This window comes from Crocuta crocuta, unplaced genomic scaffold, assembly GCF_008692635.1.
Source record: "Crocuta crocuta isolate KB4526 unplaced genomic scaffold, BGI_CrCroc_1.0 scaffold152, whole genome shotgun sequence".
NCBI classification, from domain to species: domain Eukaryota; kingdom Metazoa; phylum Chordata; class Mammalia; order Carnivora; family Hyaenidae; genus Crocuta; species Crocuta crocuta.
This window is the reverse complement of record NW_027528798.1, coordinates 5,588,931-5,606,568: the sequence shown is the minus strand read 5'-3', so window position 1 is coordinate 5,606,568 and position 17,638 is coordinate 5,588,931. Positions and strand designations below refer to the sequence as shown.

General features: G+C 42.7%; 1 protein-coding gene across 1 annotated transcript in view; it reads right to left on the bottom strand.

The window, feature by feature from the left end:
- Window positions 1-17,170, bottom strand: part of TANGO6 (transport and golgi organization 6 homolog) — a 189,208-nt gene extending 172,038 nt beyond the window's left edge. The window contains exons 1-2 of the mRNA XM_077755658.1: window positions 17,074-17,170; window positions 2,001-2,641 (exon numbers count right to left, since the gene is read on the bottom strand). Coding sequence (XP_077611784.1) covers window positions 2,001-2,641; window positions 17,074-17,170 — 738 coding nt within the window. The remainder of the gene's footprint in view (window positions 1-2,000; window positions 2,642-17,073) is intronic.
- Between the last annotated feature and the right edge of the window lie 468 nt (window positions 17,171-17,638).

Sequence of the window (17,638 nt, the reverse complement as noted above, 5' to 3'; positions counted from 1 at the left end):
CTCCCTCCTGCTTGACACTCTGGGGCACTGCTTAGCCCCGGTAACAGTAGTAAGACCTCACAGTCCAGAGCCCCCTCAGAGAAGTAGAGGCAGCAGGCACTGAGAGCAACGTCACCACCCATTCCTTGTAGTAAAGAGCACAGCACACTGCTCTCCCTAACATGAGGCCACTGAGGAAGCTGATCATTTCATGCCACTGCTCGGATGATACAGCTTTTAGACACATGTTTATGAACATACGCAGGAGAGAGAATGGAAAAGGGAACAAACAGAAAAGAAGCAAGTTTGGGGGCACCTGGGTGGCTCAGTCAGTTAATCTGACTCCTGGTTTCAGGTCAGGTCATGATCTCACAGCTCATGAGTTCAAGCCCCACATCATGCTTTGTGCTGACAGTGCAGAGCCTGCTTGAGATTCTCTCTCTCTCTGCCCCTCCCCTGTTCACATACGCTCTTTATCTCAAAATAAATAAATAAACTTAAAAAAAAAAAAGGTGCATCTGGGTGGCTCAGTCCGTCAAGCTTCCAACTTCAGCTCAGGTCATGATTTCATGGTCTGTGAGCTCGAGTCCCTCATTGGGCTCTGTACTGACACCTCAGAGCCTGGAGCCTGCTTCAGATTCTCACTCTCTATCCCTCCCCCACTCATACTCTTGTCTCTCAAAAATAAATAAATGTTAAAAAAGTTTTAAAAAGAGGGGCGCCTGAGTGGCTGAGTTGGTTAAGCGTCCAACTTTAGCTCAGGTCATGATCTCATGGTTTGTGGGTTCAAGCCCCACATCGGGCTCTGTGCTGAACGCTCAGAGCTTGGAGCCTGTTTCGGATTCTGTCTCCCTCTCTCTCTGCCCCTCCCCCACTCATGCTCTGTTTCTCTCTGTCTCAATAATAAAAACATTAAAATTTTTTTTTTAATTTTTAAAAAGAAAAGAAACAGGTTTGAAGGTCCCAGAGAGAAATGAGGTGGGTGGGCCTTGTGAACCAGCTGCAGGGGCTAACGAATTAGCCCACAAAAGAGCCACACTGACTTTCAGTACATTTGTATCTTAACAGCCTCTTCTGGCTAGGCTCCTGTGCTGATGGTCCTCTCCTGGGGAAGCAGTGATCCCTGCTAAGTTATACTTAGAAGTCCTGTCTCCTCAGTTAATGTCTTATGCTTCTGTAACCCCCACACCACTTTTATAGTCCAGGTACTCAAATCCTTACTATGTCAGCAAAAAACAGGCACATCTCCCCAACAGCTAATAATAACAACAAATATTGATTGAATTATACAGCATACCCCGTGCTTTACACATTTCATGTCATTTAATCTTCCCAAGAACTTAATGAAGGAGAGATGAATAGTTTAATACTGATATTAGTAGTAATTACTTTTTGATGAGCACTACTGGGAATTGGGTTAGGTACTTTATACACATTATCCTTAATCCTCACAACCACCTTCCAAGGCAGCTATTATTATACACATTTTATTAAAAAGGAAACAGAAGAGGGGTGCCTAGTGGCTCAGTCGGTTAAGCATCTGAATTTGGCTCAGGTCATGATCTCACCATCTGTGGGTTTGAGCCCCGCGTCGGGCTCTGTGCTGACAGCTCAGAGCCTGGAGCCTGTTTCAAATTGTGTCTCCCTCTCTCTCTGCCCCTCTCCTCACTCACACTTTGTCACTCTGTCTCTCTCTCTCTCAAAAAAAAAATAAACATTAAACATTTTTTAATTAAAAAGAAACAGAAGCTCAAAGAAATAGCCTACAGTAGTTGCAAAATGACAAGAAGAAAGAGGCTCTAGGCGTGGACTGTCTAGGCATACTAAGGACTAGCATCTAAAAAATGAAGCTCCAGCCCCGTAAAATATTCAGTTATCCACTGGATATGGTTTGGCATTCAAGAGGAATTCTAGACCTTTCCAACAGCCCTTTTCTAAAGAACTAAGAGTTTTCTTTTATAACCACGCACACAAATATACACACATTCACACAGACACACATGTACTCAATCTGTGTTTACCTCTTCCTCAGGTTTTCCTGGTTTTCTCTTGGTTGGGCAGAATCCCAGCTGACACAGACCAGCGGCAATATCCCCAAAATGGCGGCAGAAGATCAAGCTCCCCAGGGATGTGTGATGCGTAACATTTAGAAGAACCCTGCAGCTGGTGAACAGCCTCCGGGTCGCTTCGGGAGGAGCCGTGAGACACACCACATCCTGAACAACGGCGCCAAACTCAGTCCTGCATCTCAAAGGGATTCCAACGCCAGGCATGAGATACGGACAGACACCCAAGGTGACAACAAACTGCAACACTGACTGGACAGTCTTCTGCTGCGAGATACTAAGCGTATCTGGGCTCAGGGCAGGAGCGGCTTCCGGAGTCCTCAGGTTGGGTTTGCCGGGATTGAAATCAGCTGCAAGGTGGATCATGCTTTCCTTCAAGCACAACAGCAACAGCAAGGCTTGCGAGGTAAACCTCCAGGTGACGTCCACAGAGTTTTGTGGCCATTCTGCCTTATTAGCAATTTCATCCTTTAGGAGTTTCAATTTTGTCCAGTGAGGATCCTTCAGCAATTTGTCCTCCAAAGCAGACAGGTTGGAGCTTAAAGTCGCCAAGAGGACATCATGTTTTGTGATCTGTAGTGAACTTGAGTCCGATGCTTTTGAGGGAAAAAAAAAAAAGGGTTATCTACACGGGTAACAAATTGTACTCTGTGTGGAATGCCTCACCCTCTCCAGCTCATCCCCTGGGCCTGGCTCAAATGTCACTGCCCCTGAAAGTCCTCCCAAGTTGTGCCGCCCAAGCCTGGGCAGAATTCAAGACCGTTTCCTGCCCACAGCACTTCGGGATGTTAGAACAGTGCGCCTAACATGTTTCATCTAGTTTATTTCTATTCCTCGTGTGTTCTGAGGGTATTGGCCACATTGGACATCTTAGGGGGCTGAAACTGTAGCCAGAACAGAAAAATAGAGGGCTGTATATTTACCAGAGAAGAGTCATTTAGACTGTTCTAAGTGCCAGAGATAAACCACTGAATAAAACAAAGTCCCTTCCCTCACGATACTTCCATTCTAGTGAGGCAGACTGCAAAATACAGGCCTAAGTTTCAGGGGGATTCATGTAATCACCTCTGCACCCAAAGTATCCATTCTCGATGCTTCCTGACCCTTCCTCAAATGGTCTTTTCTGCCCTCTACTGGTGAAGGAGAGCTCACATGCTCACAGCAGTAGCTGACATAGTTGACAACACCCTCTTTGAAACATTCTCTCCTTTTTTAAAAAAAGTTTGTTTATATTTGAGATGCAGGGGCAGAAAGAGGATCCAAAGCAGGTTCTCTGTCAGCAGAGAGCCCAAAGTGAGGCTCGACTCAGGAACTGCAAGGTCATGACCTGAGCTGAAGTCCGACACTTCATGGACTAAGCCACCCAGGCACCCCAAAAGACTCTCCTCAATTAGCTGCTGAGACACCTCAACGGCCATCCTTCCAGAGCCTCCTCTGCCGGCTCCTCCTCTCCCAGGTCTCCACATTCGCCAGGGCTTATCTGGAATTCTGCGTTCTTTCCCTCAAGGATCTTCCCCAGGTCCGGGTCTTTAAAAACCATCTGTAAGAAGGGGTGCCTGGGTGGCTTAGTCGGTTAAGCATCCGACTTTTGCTTAGGTCATGATCTCGCGGTTTGTGGGTTCGAGCCCCGCGTCGGGCTCTGTGCTGACTGCCAGCTCAGAGCCTGGAGCCTATTTCAGAGTCTGTATCTCCCTCTCTCTCTGACCCTCCCCTGCTCATGCTGTCTCTCTCTCTCTCCCCTAGAAATAAAAATATTTCAAAAAAAATAAATAAAAATAAAAACCATCTGTAAGCTAACCACTCCCAAATTTGTATCCCCAGCCCATGTATACCCTCTAAGTATCAGGATAAGTAAAACGAAAATCACGTCTATGCATAGCATAGTCAACTGTTAAAATTAGAGAGAAAGAGAAAATCTTGGAAGCAGCCCGAAAAATATGATGCATTATATATAAGGGATGATGCTGTGAATGACCAAGAACTTACCACAAACAGTGACTGCTAAAAGATGGTAGAAAAACATCTTTGAAGTATGACAGAAGAAATAAAATGTCAACTCAGAATTCTCTATCTAGTAAAAATAACCTTCAAAAATGAAAGTAAACACATTTAGATCAATGAAAATCAAGAGAACTGACTGCCAGCAGACAAATGGTAAAGGAAATGCTTCAAGCTGAAGGAACATAATACTAGATGGAAACTGGAATTTTCAGGAAGGAATGAAGAGCATCAGAAATGATAAGTATGGGGGTAAATATAAAAGACTAATTTTTTCCTCAATTCCCTTAGATACATATATATGTGTCTAAAGCAAAATTTAAGATTTTTTGAAAAGTAATCTCTACAGGGGTGCCTGGGTGGCTCAGTCGGTTAAGTGACTTCAGCTTAGGTCGTGATCTCACGGTTCATGGGTTCGAGCCCCGCGTCGGGCTCTGTGCTGACAGCTAGCTCAGAGCCTGGAGCCTGTTTCGGATTCTGTATCTCCCTCTCTCTCTGACCCTCCCCTGCTCATGCTCTCTCTCAGAAATAAATAAAACGTTAAAAAAGATAAAAAGTAATCTCTACACTAAATGTTGGGCTGAAACCTACAACCCTGAGATCAAGAGCTGCACACACTACCGACTGATCCAGTAAGGTGCTGCTCTAAAGCAAATTTATCAAACTGTATTATGGATTTATAACTTACATACATATAACAAACATGAAAACTACAGCATAAAGCCCAAGTCAGGGAGTGGGAGCTATAAAATGACCCTGATAGTTTCAAGGTCCTTATTTGTCATGCAAAGTAGTACAATATTAATTCTAAGCAGCTTGTGAGAAAAATAATGCATGTTGTAATTTCCCCAGGACAACTATTAAAAACACAATGCAGAGGCACCTGGGTGGCTCAATCGGCTAAATGTCCAACTCTTGATTTTGAAAATTTTGTTTAAATGTTTTAGTTATTTCTGAGAGAGAGACAGCATGAGCAGGGGAGGGTTAGAGAGAGGGGGAGAGACAGAATCCAAAGCAGGCTCCAGGCTGGGAGCTAGCTGTCAGCACAGAGGCCGACGCAGGGCTCGAACCCACAAACCGTGAGATCATCCTGAGCCGAAGTCGAACGCTTAACCGACTGAGCCACCCAGGTGTCCCCAACTCTTGATTTTGGCTCAGGTCATGATCTCATGGCTCATGAGTTCAAGCCCCAAATCAGACTCCACGCTGATACTGTGGAGTCTGCTTGGGACTCTCTCTATGTCCCTCTCTCCCTCTCTCTCTCAAAAATAAATAAATTTTTTTTCAATATTTTTATTTATTTCTAGGAGAGAGAGAGAGAGACAGGGCGAGCAGAGGAGGGTCAGAGAGAGAGGGAGTCACAGACTGAAACAGGCTCCAGGCTCCGAGCTGGCAATCAGCACAGAGCCCGACGCAGGGCTCGAACCCACGAACCACGAGATCATGACCTGAGTAAAGTCGGACACTTAACCGACTAAGCCACCCAGGCGCCCCAAAAATAAATAAATTTTTAAAAATTACAATGCAGGGGCGCCTAGGTGGTTCAGACTCTCCCTCTTTCTGCCCCTCCCCTGCTCACACACACACTCTCTCTCTCACGCAAAATAAATTAAAAAACACTAAAAAAAAATTTTAGGGGCACCTGGATAGCTCAGTTGATTGAGCGTCCAACTTCAGCTCAGGTCATGATCTCACGGTTTGTGAGTTGGAGCCCCACATCCGGCTCGCTACTGTCAGCGCATAGTCCACTTAAGATTCACTATCTTCCTCTCTCCTTACACTACCCCTGACTTGCACTCTCTCTCTCTAAAGTAAATAAAACATTTAAAAAAAAAATTTTTTTTGCCACAATGCAAAAATGAGGGTTATAGTCATAAAACCATAATAAAATGTTGAAAATATAAATGAAAATAAGCAGTAAGACTTCAAAACTAAAGTTAATATACATTCTAAGAGGCAAATTAGAAATGAGGCACCTAGGTGGCCCAGTGGGTTACGTGGCCAACTCTTGATTTCTGCTCAGGTCATGATCTCATGGTTCGTAAGTTCAAGCCCTATGTCAGGATCTGCGCTGACAGCGCAGAACCTGCTTAGTATTCTCTCTCTCTCTCTCTCTCTCTGCCCATATCGCAATTGTGTTCTCTCTTTCAAAAATAAACATTTAAAAAACTTTTAAAAGAAGCAAATTAGAAAGGATTAAAGTGAAATGATAATTAAAAGAGTGTTCAACCGTGCATTACTTACAATAGCGTAAATGAGAAATACATATCCAATAACAGGAGACTGGATGAGTAAATTGCAGCTACCTGGATCTAACATGCTATATGTATGTGTAATATTTGTTTATTGTCTCTCTATAAACTAGAAAGAAAGCTGCTTGAGGACAGAGATGTTGCTCGTTTTGCTCACTGCTACATTCTCCTTGCCTAAACAAGGCCTGTCTGATATGTAGTAGTTGTTCATAATAAGTTGTTGAATGAATGAATAATTGAATATTCACAGCTATTAAGTTATGTTGAGGGATGTCTGGCTGGCTCAGTCACTAGAGCATCTGGCTCTTGATCTTGGAGTTGTAAGTTCGAGCCCCACACTGGGCACAGGGATTACATTTTTAAAAAGTTACATTGAACATTATTTAATGACATACTCATTAAATATATCCTGAAGCGAACAGAGTATGAAACACTGTATGAGCAAAAGATATGAACAGTTTATAGAAAAAGAAATGCAAATGACTTCTAAACATGAAAATATGATCACCCTTGCTCATAACAGAAAAGTAAATTAAAACTGTACTGAAATAGCACTTCCCATTTATCAACTGGCTAAAATCCAAAAGTTTTATAACACATTATGTGGCAAGGTTTTGGGAAATCACACACTCTCATATACTGCTCTTAGAAAGTAAAATGGTACATTCCAGAAGAGAGCAATTTGGCAATACCCTGCAAAATTACGTACATATTTAATGTTTGGCCCAGCAATCCTGCTTTTTAGGAATCTATACTACAGACAAATACACAGGCAAAAATGCAAAATGACATACACACACACCTATTGACTGGAGTGCTTCTCGTATTAACAAAAGACCTGAGACAAACCAAAGTCCGTTCAAAGAGAACTGATAAAATAAACAATGGCATATCTACACAATGGCATGCTTGTAAAAGACAAAAGATTTCTGTGAACCACTATGTAGTGACCTCCAAGACATATTAAATTTTAAAAGTAAGGTATAAAAGAATATCCATCATATGCTATCTTTTGTGTAAGAAAGGGAGGGAATACAAAATATTTGTTTTTATTTTCAAAAAGGCAGTGAGGGGCCTTTTGGTGGCTCAGTTGGTTAAGCGTCCGACTTTGGCTCAGGTCTCATGGTTCGTGGGTTCGAGCCCCATGTCAGGCTCTGTGCTGACAGCTCAGAGCGTGGAGCCTGCTTCAGATTCTGTGTGTTTCTCTCTCCTGCCTCTCCCCAACTTGTGCTCTCTCTCTCAAGAATAAACATTTAAAAAGTTTAAAAAAAAAAAAAAGTCTCTCTCTTCTCCCTCTGTCCCTCCCACATGCTCTCTTCCTCAAAAAAAAATTTTTTTTAAGTAAAATGAGTTGTCTACAGAGAGAAGAGAACAATGGGGAGGAGCTAGGGATAAACTGATCCAGTTCTAGAGTTTTCATTTTGGGATGTTGTATACGTTTTTCAAGTTAAAAAACAAATTAAAATTTTGTCAAAATAATTCCTAAAAATAAAAAACAAACCTAATAATTCTGTACTTTATGTCCAAGGTTGTCAAACTACGATCTCCAGGTCAAATCTGGCCCACTACTTATTTCATAAATAAAGTTTTACTGGAAAACAGTCATGTCCATTTACATGTTACCTTGCTTTCAAGGTACAGCAGCAGAGTTGAGTAGCTGTAACAGAGACAAAGACCAAAATATTTACTGTCTGCTCCTTTACAGAAAACGTATGCAAACTCCTGTTCTATACTAAGTTAGCAGCATAAATGCAAAGAATCATTTCAAGTGACTTGAAATATAGAACTGTATGGGCACCTGGCTAGCTCAGTCAGTGAGCATGTGACTCTCGATCTCAGGGTTATGAGTTATGAGTTTGGGCCCCACGTTGTATGTAGAGATTGCATACATAAATAAAATCTTAAAAAAAAAAAAAAAAGAATGTTTATATATCCTGAGGACAATAAAGAAATAAAAATACTCTAGGGCCAGTAGGTTTGTTCATGGTGGTAATGTAGGATTTGTTATTTAAAAATATTATATGCATGTGTGTGTGTGTGACTGTGTGAGAATATATTTATATATGCGTGTATATATATATAAGTGAATAATTACATTAATTTCCCTGGAACCAATATTTTCAGATAAAGGAAATACAAATATTAAAATAGAAAATATAGAAGAATGGCTAGGTGGACAAATATGTGATCAAGGAAGAATCTAGGTCATGGTAAAGAGGTTTTCACTGTAAAATTCCTCCTGCTTTTCTATAAGCTTGAAAATTTTCAGGGCACCTGGGTGGCTCAGTCAGCTAAGCATCTGACTCTTGATTTTAGCTCAGGCCATGATCTCGTTGTTAGGAGATTAAGCCCCATGTCTGGCTCCACACTGAGCATGAAGCCGGCTTTAGACTGTCTCTCTCTCTCCCTCTGTCCTCCCCCATCTCATGCTCTCTCTCTCTAAAAAAAAAAGAAAAATAAATAAAATTAGCATAATGAAATGTTAAAAAAATTAAACTCCATCATATTTCATTTTAATTAGAATATCAGAAAGAAGTGGGGGGACTGGGTGGCTCCGTTGGTTGAGCGTCTGACTTCGGCTCAGGTCATGATCTCACAGTTCGTGGGTTTGAGCCCCGCGTCAGGCTCTGTGCTGACAGATCAGAGCCTAAAGTCTGCTTCAGGTTCTGTGTCTCCCTCTCTCTCTGCTCCTCCCAGCTCATGCTATGTCTCTCAAAAATAAACATTAAAAAATTTTTAATAAAAAATAATAAAGTCATAGAACAGTATGGACCCTATGAGACCATTTTTGTTAAAAAGAAAATACTATTTCCCAAAATGCAATCTCCATATAGTGGAGATTAAGTTCATCCTAATGTTCTTCTTTTAGGTTCCCTGTATTTTTTCTTTAAAAATTTTTTTTTAATGTTTATTTACTTTTGAGAGAGAGAGACAGAGCACAAGCAGGTGAGGGGCAGAGAGAGAGAGACGGAGACAGAGAATCCAAAGCAGATTCCAGGCTCTGAGCTGTCAGCATAGAGCCCGACATGAGGCTTGAACTCACAAACCATGAGATCATAACCTGAGCCAAAGTCGAACACTTAACCGACTGAGACACCCAGGTGCCCTAGTTTCCTAAATTTTAAAAAACTTTACCATACAGAATATTAACGACTTCTATGAAAAGAAAAAGGAACATCACACTACTCATTAAGAATAACAAGAATCAGAAGAATAAGAATTTTTCTCTAAGATTGTCCAGGGCAAGCGTTCTGACCCACTAACATGAATATCTGGTTCCTTTAGCTAATATATACCTAAAAAGAAATGAGTGCTTTCCTAGTTTGTCACCAGTAATCTTTAATATCACTAAACAACCTCTTAGTGACTTCTTGCAACTTTATAAGATCTTTGAACCCACACATGGGACACAAAGAAAGTGATTTCAAACAAAAGCTACAAGCTGTTTTTCAAGAGCCCCTTAATAAAGTAGTCTTCTCTGCCCTCTGCTGATGAAAAACAAAATCTACTTGAAAATAAAAGCATCCCCTAAAGCAGTTGTATTCAAGACAAAGGGTACAGGGACTGAAGTTTTCAGGGGTTTCAGATTTTCAGGGACTCTGCAAGTTCAAAACTATTTTCATATTTAATACTAAGCCACTATTTGCCTCTTACAGTCTCATTCTCTCATGAGTGTACCAAGTGTGAAAAATTCATTCAGTTTAGGGATGCCTGGGTGGCTCAGTCAGTTAAGCATCTGGCTCAGTTAAGCATCTGACTCTTGACTTTGGCTCAGGTCATGACTCACGGTTTGTAGAATCAAGCCCTGTGTAGAGCTCCGTGCTGATAACGTGGAACCTCCTTGGGATTCTCTCCCTCTGCCCCTCCCCACCACACGTGTGTGTGCTCTATTTCTCTCTCTCTCAAAATTAATAAATAAACATTTTGAAAAGTTCATTCAATTCAGATTCCATATCTCAACTAACCTCTAAGAAATCACCTCTTGTTCAGTTTTAGTACAGTATGAAAAAATATAATTATCTGAAAAAGCTATTGAGTTCTTCCTTTTCCAACTACATCTCTGTGAGTCTAGATTTTCTTCATTTGTTTCAATCAAAACAACTTATCATGACAGACTGAGCAGAGAGGCAAATACGAAAATCCAGCTGTCTTCTAGTAAGCCAGACATTAAGGAGATTTGCAAAACTGCAAAGCAATGCCACTCTTCCTGATAAGTTAACTCTCGATCACTCTACTTCACTGTGCAGCCTCAACACGTTACTGTACATACCACCCAAAACCATCGCTATCACACTTCAGGAAATGCCGCCCTTATGGACAGCATTATTTATTCTTCCCAATCACCAATTTAAATGCCTATGCTTTGTGACATTTAAAAACAGACTTCACAGTTTGTGTGGTACTTTTTATTATGCTCAAAGTGCAAAGCAATATGGCATACAAGATTAAGTATGGTACAGCTTCATTATCTACAGATTATCAGATTTTCCAGCTCCTTCTCCACAATGTATCCAAATTTAATGACAGAATTCAGTCTATATTTAACATCGAAAGATATCTGTTAGGAAAACTATTGCTGAAGTGGCCTCCATTTCTTACAGACAAAACTTCACTAAAATTGACAAATCCCTTTCAAATTCTGCTTAGCATTATTTCTTTTTTTTTTTTATAATTTTTATTTATTTCTAGGAGACAGAGAGAGACAGCATGAGCAGGGGAGGGTCAGAGAGAGAGGGAGACACAGACTCTGAAATAGGCTCCAGGCTCTGAGGTGGCAGTCAGCACAGAGCCCGACGCGGGGCTCGAACCCACGAACCACGAGATCATGACCTAAGCGAAAGTCGGATGCTTAACTGACTAAGCCACCCAGGCGCCCCCTGCTTAGCATATTTCTTAACAACAGAGATGGAGAAATGAGTATTTTCCCCATGATTGAGAATGGAAATGAGGGGCGTCTGGGTGGCTCAGTCAGTTAAGCATCCGACTTCGGCTCAGGTCATGATCTCGCGGTTCGTGGGTTTGAGACCTGCGTAGGGCTCTGTGCTGACAACTCAGAGCCTGGAGCCTGCTTCGGATTCTGTGTCTCCCTCGCTCTCTGATCCTGCCCTGCTCACACTGTCTCTCTCTCTCTCAGAAATAAATAAAACGTTAAAAAAAATTTTTTTTAAAAAAGAGAGAATGGAAATGGAAGGCAGAGGAAGAGATCATGCTTAATGCAGTAGAACATTTGATGCCTCACAAGTGAAAGACTACTGGCATCTTCCTTCCCTTCTATATAATTCCCATCTGCACTGAATTCCTCTTCCCCCTGTAGCCTTTCACGGCTCCACTCAAGGGTGACTCCTCCTCTATCCAGTTGCTCTCTGTACTATCTTTCACCACCAGCGTGATCCTACTGTATGAAATATCTCTTAATCCACATGCACAGTACCATCTCCCCAAACAGACAAGACACTTGAGAGCACAAATTTTATGTAATTTTGTTTCTCCAAGAACAGTGAGGACAGACTACTATATACTGATGACTCCCAGTGCAAATAACCTCAAAAGGCGTCAATGTAAAGACAGATCAGGCACCTTGGTGGCTTAGTCGGTTAAGTGTCCGACTCTTGATTTTAGCTCAGGTCATAATCTCGAGGTTCATGAGATCAAGCCTCATATCAGGCTCTGTGCTGACAGCGTGGAGCCTGCTTGGGACTCTCTCTCCCTTTCTCTCTCTGCTCTTTCCCACTCACATTCTCTCTCCCTTTCTCTCTCAAAATAAATCAAATACAGATTTACTTTTCTAAATATTTATCTATTTTTGAGAGACAGAGCATGAACAGGGAGGGGAAGAGCAGAGAGAGAGAGAGGGAAACACAGAATCTGAAGCAGGCTCCAGGCTCTGAGCTGTCAAAACAGAGCCTCATGTGGGGCTCAAGCCCACAAACCATGAGATCATGACCTGAACTGAAGTCAGATGCTCAACTAAGCCACCCAGGTGCACCAAATCAAATAAACAAAGAAAAAAAAAGATCAAAAAAGTTTAACTTAGCTCCATGTCATTTTAACCAGTACTTTCATCCTGAGTCCTCAGTACATCTGGGATATCTGAATACTCATGATGCACAGGTATTTTTTCATTCCCTCAGCAGCTGATATAATAAAACAGCAGGCAAATGCACACAATATATAATAGACTATATGTGTAAAATCATATCATTTTACCACAGCACTCATTTTTTTTCAAATAGGAATGCTTGAATCCCTGTATATTAAATGAGCACATGTATGTAATTCCACCACAACACTCATCAAGATCTAGAGAAGGTCTTCTGTAAATGAAATTTGTGTACCTGTGCTTTATGATGATTACTGCCAGATTTTTTACTTATTTAACTTTGTTCTCAGTCATTTCTAGAGAGTTGCAGTTACTAGACAAGTGACCTCTCAATTAGCAAGTTAAAACTGTCTTTTGCCATTTACTCCTCCATTGGGGCACAGTAGTACAGTTATCACACTATAGCAGAAGGTACCTGAACTTTAATCCTGGCTCTACCAAAAAATAAAAAAAAAACAGAAAAGAAAAAAGAATCCAAAATATATAAAGAACTTATACAATTCAACAACTGAAACACAAACAATCCAATTCAAAGATGGGCAGAAGGGGCTCCTGGGTGGATCAGTCAATTAAGTGTCCAACTTAAGCTCAGGTGATGATCTCACAGTTCATGAGGTTGAGCCCCACATCAGGCCCTGTGCTATCATCTTGGAACCTGCTTTGGATCCTCTGCTACCACCCCCTGCCCCTCCTCCTCTTTTTCTCACCCTCAAAAATCAATAAACTTTAAATAAATAAACAAAGGCAGAAGACGTGAACAGACATTTCTCCAAAAGAGAAAATTAGGGGCGGCTGGCTGGCTCAGTTGGATAAGCATGCATCTCTTGCTCTCAAGATAGTGAGTTTGAGTCCCATGTTGGGTGTAGAGATTACTAAAAAAAATAATAAGTAAGCTTAAAAATAAAAAAGACATTCGCATGGCCAATAGACAAATGAAAAGATGCTCAACATCACTCATCATCAAGAAAATGCAAATCAAAACTACACTGAGGGGCACTTGGGTGGTTAGGTAGGTTAAGCATCCACCTCTTGGCTTTGGCTCAGGTCATGATCTCATAGTTTGTAAGAAGGAGCCCGGCATCAGGCTCTGTGCTGTCAGTGCAGAATGCTTGGGATTCTCTCTCTCCCTCTCTCTCTGCCCTTCTCCTGCTGACTCTCTCTCTCTCTTCATAAATAAATAAACTTAAAAAAAAAACTATACTGAGTTATCACTTCACACCTGTCAGAATAGCTAAAATAAAAAACACAGGAAACAACAATGTTGTCGAGGATGTGGAAAGGGACCCTCGTGTGCTGTTGGTGGGAATGCAAACTGTGCAGCCACTGTGGAAAACAGTATGAAAGTTTCTCCAAATATTAAAAATATAACTACCCTAGGGGCACCTCGGTGGCTCAGCTGGTTAAGTGTCTGACTCTTGGTTTTGGTTCAGGTCATGATCTCACAGTTCACGGGATCAAGCCCCACATCGGGCTCTGNTCACAAGCTCTCTCTCTCTCAAAACTAAAAAAAAAAAAACATTAAAAAAAAAAATAACTACCCTACAATCCAGTAGTCACACTACTGGGTATTTACTGAAAGAAAACGAAAACACTAATTCAAAAGGATATATGTACCCCTATGTTTACTGCAGCATTACTTACAATAGCCAAATTATGGAAGCAGCCCAAGTGCCCATCAATACATGAATGGATAAAGATGGATAAATATGGCTGGCAGCCATAAAAAAGAATGAAATCTTGCCATTTGCAACAATGTGGATGGAGCCAGAGAGTATAATACTAAATAAGTCAATCAGAAAGAGACAAATACTGTATGGTTTCACTCATGTGGAATTTAAGAAACAAACAAACAAAAAACCCACAAGCAAAGGGGAAAACGAGAGAGAAAAAAAGAGAGAGACAGACAGACAGACCAAAAAACAGCCTCTTAGCTATAGAGAACAAACTGATGGCTACCAGAGAAGTCAGTTGGGTAAAACAGGTGATGGGGATTAAGGAGTGCACTTGTGCTGATCACCAGGTGTTGCATGAAACTGTAGAATCACTATACTGTACACCCAAAGAAGTGTAACACTGTATGTTAACTATACCAGAATTTTAAATGAAAAGTAATAGGGGCGCCTGGGTGGCTCAGTCATTTGAGCGACTGACTTTGATTTTAGTTCAGGTCATGATCCCGGGGTTGTTGGATTAAGCCCCGCGTCAGGCTCTTGCTGAGAAGATCCTGCTTCAGATTCTCCCTCCCTCTTTCCCTTTGCCCCTCTTCCTCACTCATGCTCCTTCTCTAACACTAAAAAAAATTTAGTATTTGTTTAGCACACATGTGTGCTCTGTGTGCACAGGCAAGTGGGAGAGGGGTGGAGAGAGAGGGAGAGAGAGAATCCCAAGCAGGCTCTGTACAGTCAGCTCAGAGCCTGATGCAGGGCTAGATCTAACTAGCCAACTCAGGTCTAACTAACCCAGAGATCATCACCTGAGCTGGATGATTCGGGAACCTGGGTGGCTCAGTCGGTGAAGCAACTGACTTCAGCTCCGATCATGATCTCACGGTTCACGAGTTTGAGACAGTATCAGGCTCCTTGCTGTCAGCATGAAGCCCACTTCAGATCCTCTGCCCCCTCTGTCTACCTCCTGTCCCCTGCTTGCACGCTCTCAAAAATAAATATATAAAAACATTTTAAAAAATTGGACACTTAACTAACTGAGCCGCCCAGGCACCTGCCCCACCCCCCCAAAACATTTTTTAAATAAAATAAATTGTTCTAAATCATGGTTATAATGCACCTGACTAAGTCAGTAGAGCATGCCACTCTTGATCCTGCAGTTGTGAGTTCGAGCCCCATGTTTGCATAGAGCCTACCTTAAAAAAAAAAATTCCAGCTCTATACCTCTATACTTTACTAGACTGACATTGGGCAACTTGCCTTTATTTGAGGCTTGGTTCCTTCATCTGTAAAATGGAATACAAGTAATACCGATGTCATGGAATTGTGAGGATTAAATAATACATGTAGGGGCACCAGGGTGGCTCAGTTAGTAAAGCAATCAACTTCGGCTCAGTCATGATCTCACATTTCCTGTGTTGGAGCCCCCCATCGGGCTCTGTGTGACAGCTCAGAGCCTGGAGCTTGCTTTGGATTCTGTGTCTCCCTCTCTCTGCCCCTCCCTGGCTCGCTCTGTCTCTCTCTCAAAAATAATAAATAAACATTAAAAAATAAAATAATAATAATACATGTAAACAGCATACTATTGGGCCTGATATTTGGTAGGTACTGAATTACTATTACTTATTTTTTTTTTTGAGAGAGAGAGGGCCCAAGTGAGTGAGGGGCAGAGAAAGACAGAGAGGGAGAAAATCCCATGAAGGGCAGAGAGAGAGAGAAAGAGAGAGAAGAGAAGAGAAGCAGGGCTCACCAGAATCAGGGCTCAAGATCACTAATAGTGAGATCATGACAGATGCTTAACCATTGAGCCACCCAGGTGCCCCTCAATTACTGTTATTAGGACTTCTCGCTTCTCCCAGGTATGATATAATGTTTGCGGGAGTTTCTGCATTTGGGGAAGTATCTTAAAATCTGAGACTTGGAACATCACCTCATGGCCCTGCATGACCTTACTTTGCTCACCCTTTCTTCATATACACAGTCCCTGTTCTAGTGTCCTTTCTCAAAACTTCATATAACAGGGGCACCTGGGTGGCTCAGTAGGTTAGGCTTCCGACTTTGGCTCATGTCATGATCTCACCGTTTGTGGGTTCGAGCCCCGCGTCGGGCTCTGTGCTGACAGCCAGTTCAGAACCTGGAACCTGTTTCGGATTCTGTGCCTTCCTCTGTCTCTGACCTCCCCTGCTCACGCTCTCTCTCTCTCTCAGAAATAAATAAAACATTAAATTTTTTTTTAAAAAAACTTCATATAACATCAGAGGCTCCGCACTTAACAATTTGCCTTGATTTGAGAAGGGAGTTCGGTAGACCTCGGCTCTGTGTTTTGCCCCTAATTTGACCACATAATCTGTGCCAGGTCACTTTATCTCTTCAGAGAGCCTTAAGTGTCCCCAGGTGTGAAAGGAGAGTGCCAGACTAAACCACTGCCAAGGTCCCTGCAGATTCTAAATTGGGAAGATCTTGTCAACTCACCACGGAAGACTGTAAAAGTGACTGTAAATCCCTCCCAAAGGCTGTAAATCCTTAAATACTGTCCCCAAACCCATCCCAAACGCCACTGCCTCCCTCTTCTGCACGCCTCGCCATTCTGTACAAATCTCCAGCGTCCACAGTAGACCTGCGCCCTCAGGAGGTGGGACCTCACTTAGCGGGTCCGGAGCGCTACTGCCTCGGAAGCTCTTGCTGGTACCGCAGTCCCTACCTCAGAGGGTGACAGTAAGGACTGAATGGAACCGCGTACCCAGAGCGCTTAATAGTGAATGCCTGGAACAAGGCTGGCGCTCAAGAGGCGTCGGTTACCATCAGTGTTCAGCCAAGCCCATCCCCTCCTTGAGCTTCGGTTTCCTCAAGTAAAATGAGGCTGGACGGACAATGACCAAAGCCCCCAGGAGCCTCAGAGCTGAGGGTCCCAGGGAGGGCCTGAGAGGCGCACGCTGCGGAAGGCAGGGCAGCCCGGGAAGACTGGTGGCCCTGAGAGTCCCGAGTGAGCCCGGCGCCGAGATCCGTCCTCTCACCTCCCGGGCTCAGCAGCAGCTGCAGCGCCTCCAGAATGCTCTCCAGACCGCACGTTGCCGGAGCCCCGCTGCCTGCGACCTGTCGGGGGACCGCCATGACGGGAGTGGAACGCGCCACTGCCGACCAGCTCAAGCGCCCGTGCGGACTGGCGTCGCCGCCATGTTGAACGTGGCGGAAGGCGGTAGGGGTGGGCACGCCGCAAGGGGCGGGCCGACGTGGTCGGAACGCCCTGTTACAAACGCTTTCTCAGTCCCTTTTCACGCCCTTCGGAAGGAAAAACAGTTAACGCAACCAATCTACATCGCCCGATTTCAGAAACTCAATGTGATTAACCACTGAGTACAGTAGTTTATCATGAAATGATACCCATTTCACTAAGAAGATAATTGGGTACCGGAGCACCAAAGACATAGTGAAGTAAACAGACGCTGTGCCTACGTATAATGAAGTTTGGATACATAAAACATCATTCAACTGAATATTTGTGAATTTCTTTATGAGTGATATTTATAAGCAAGTGCTGCGGGCGCCTAACTGGCTCAGTCAGTAGAGCTTGCGACTCTT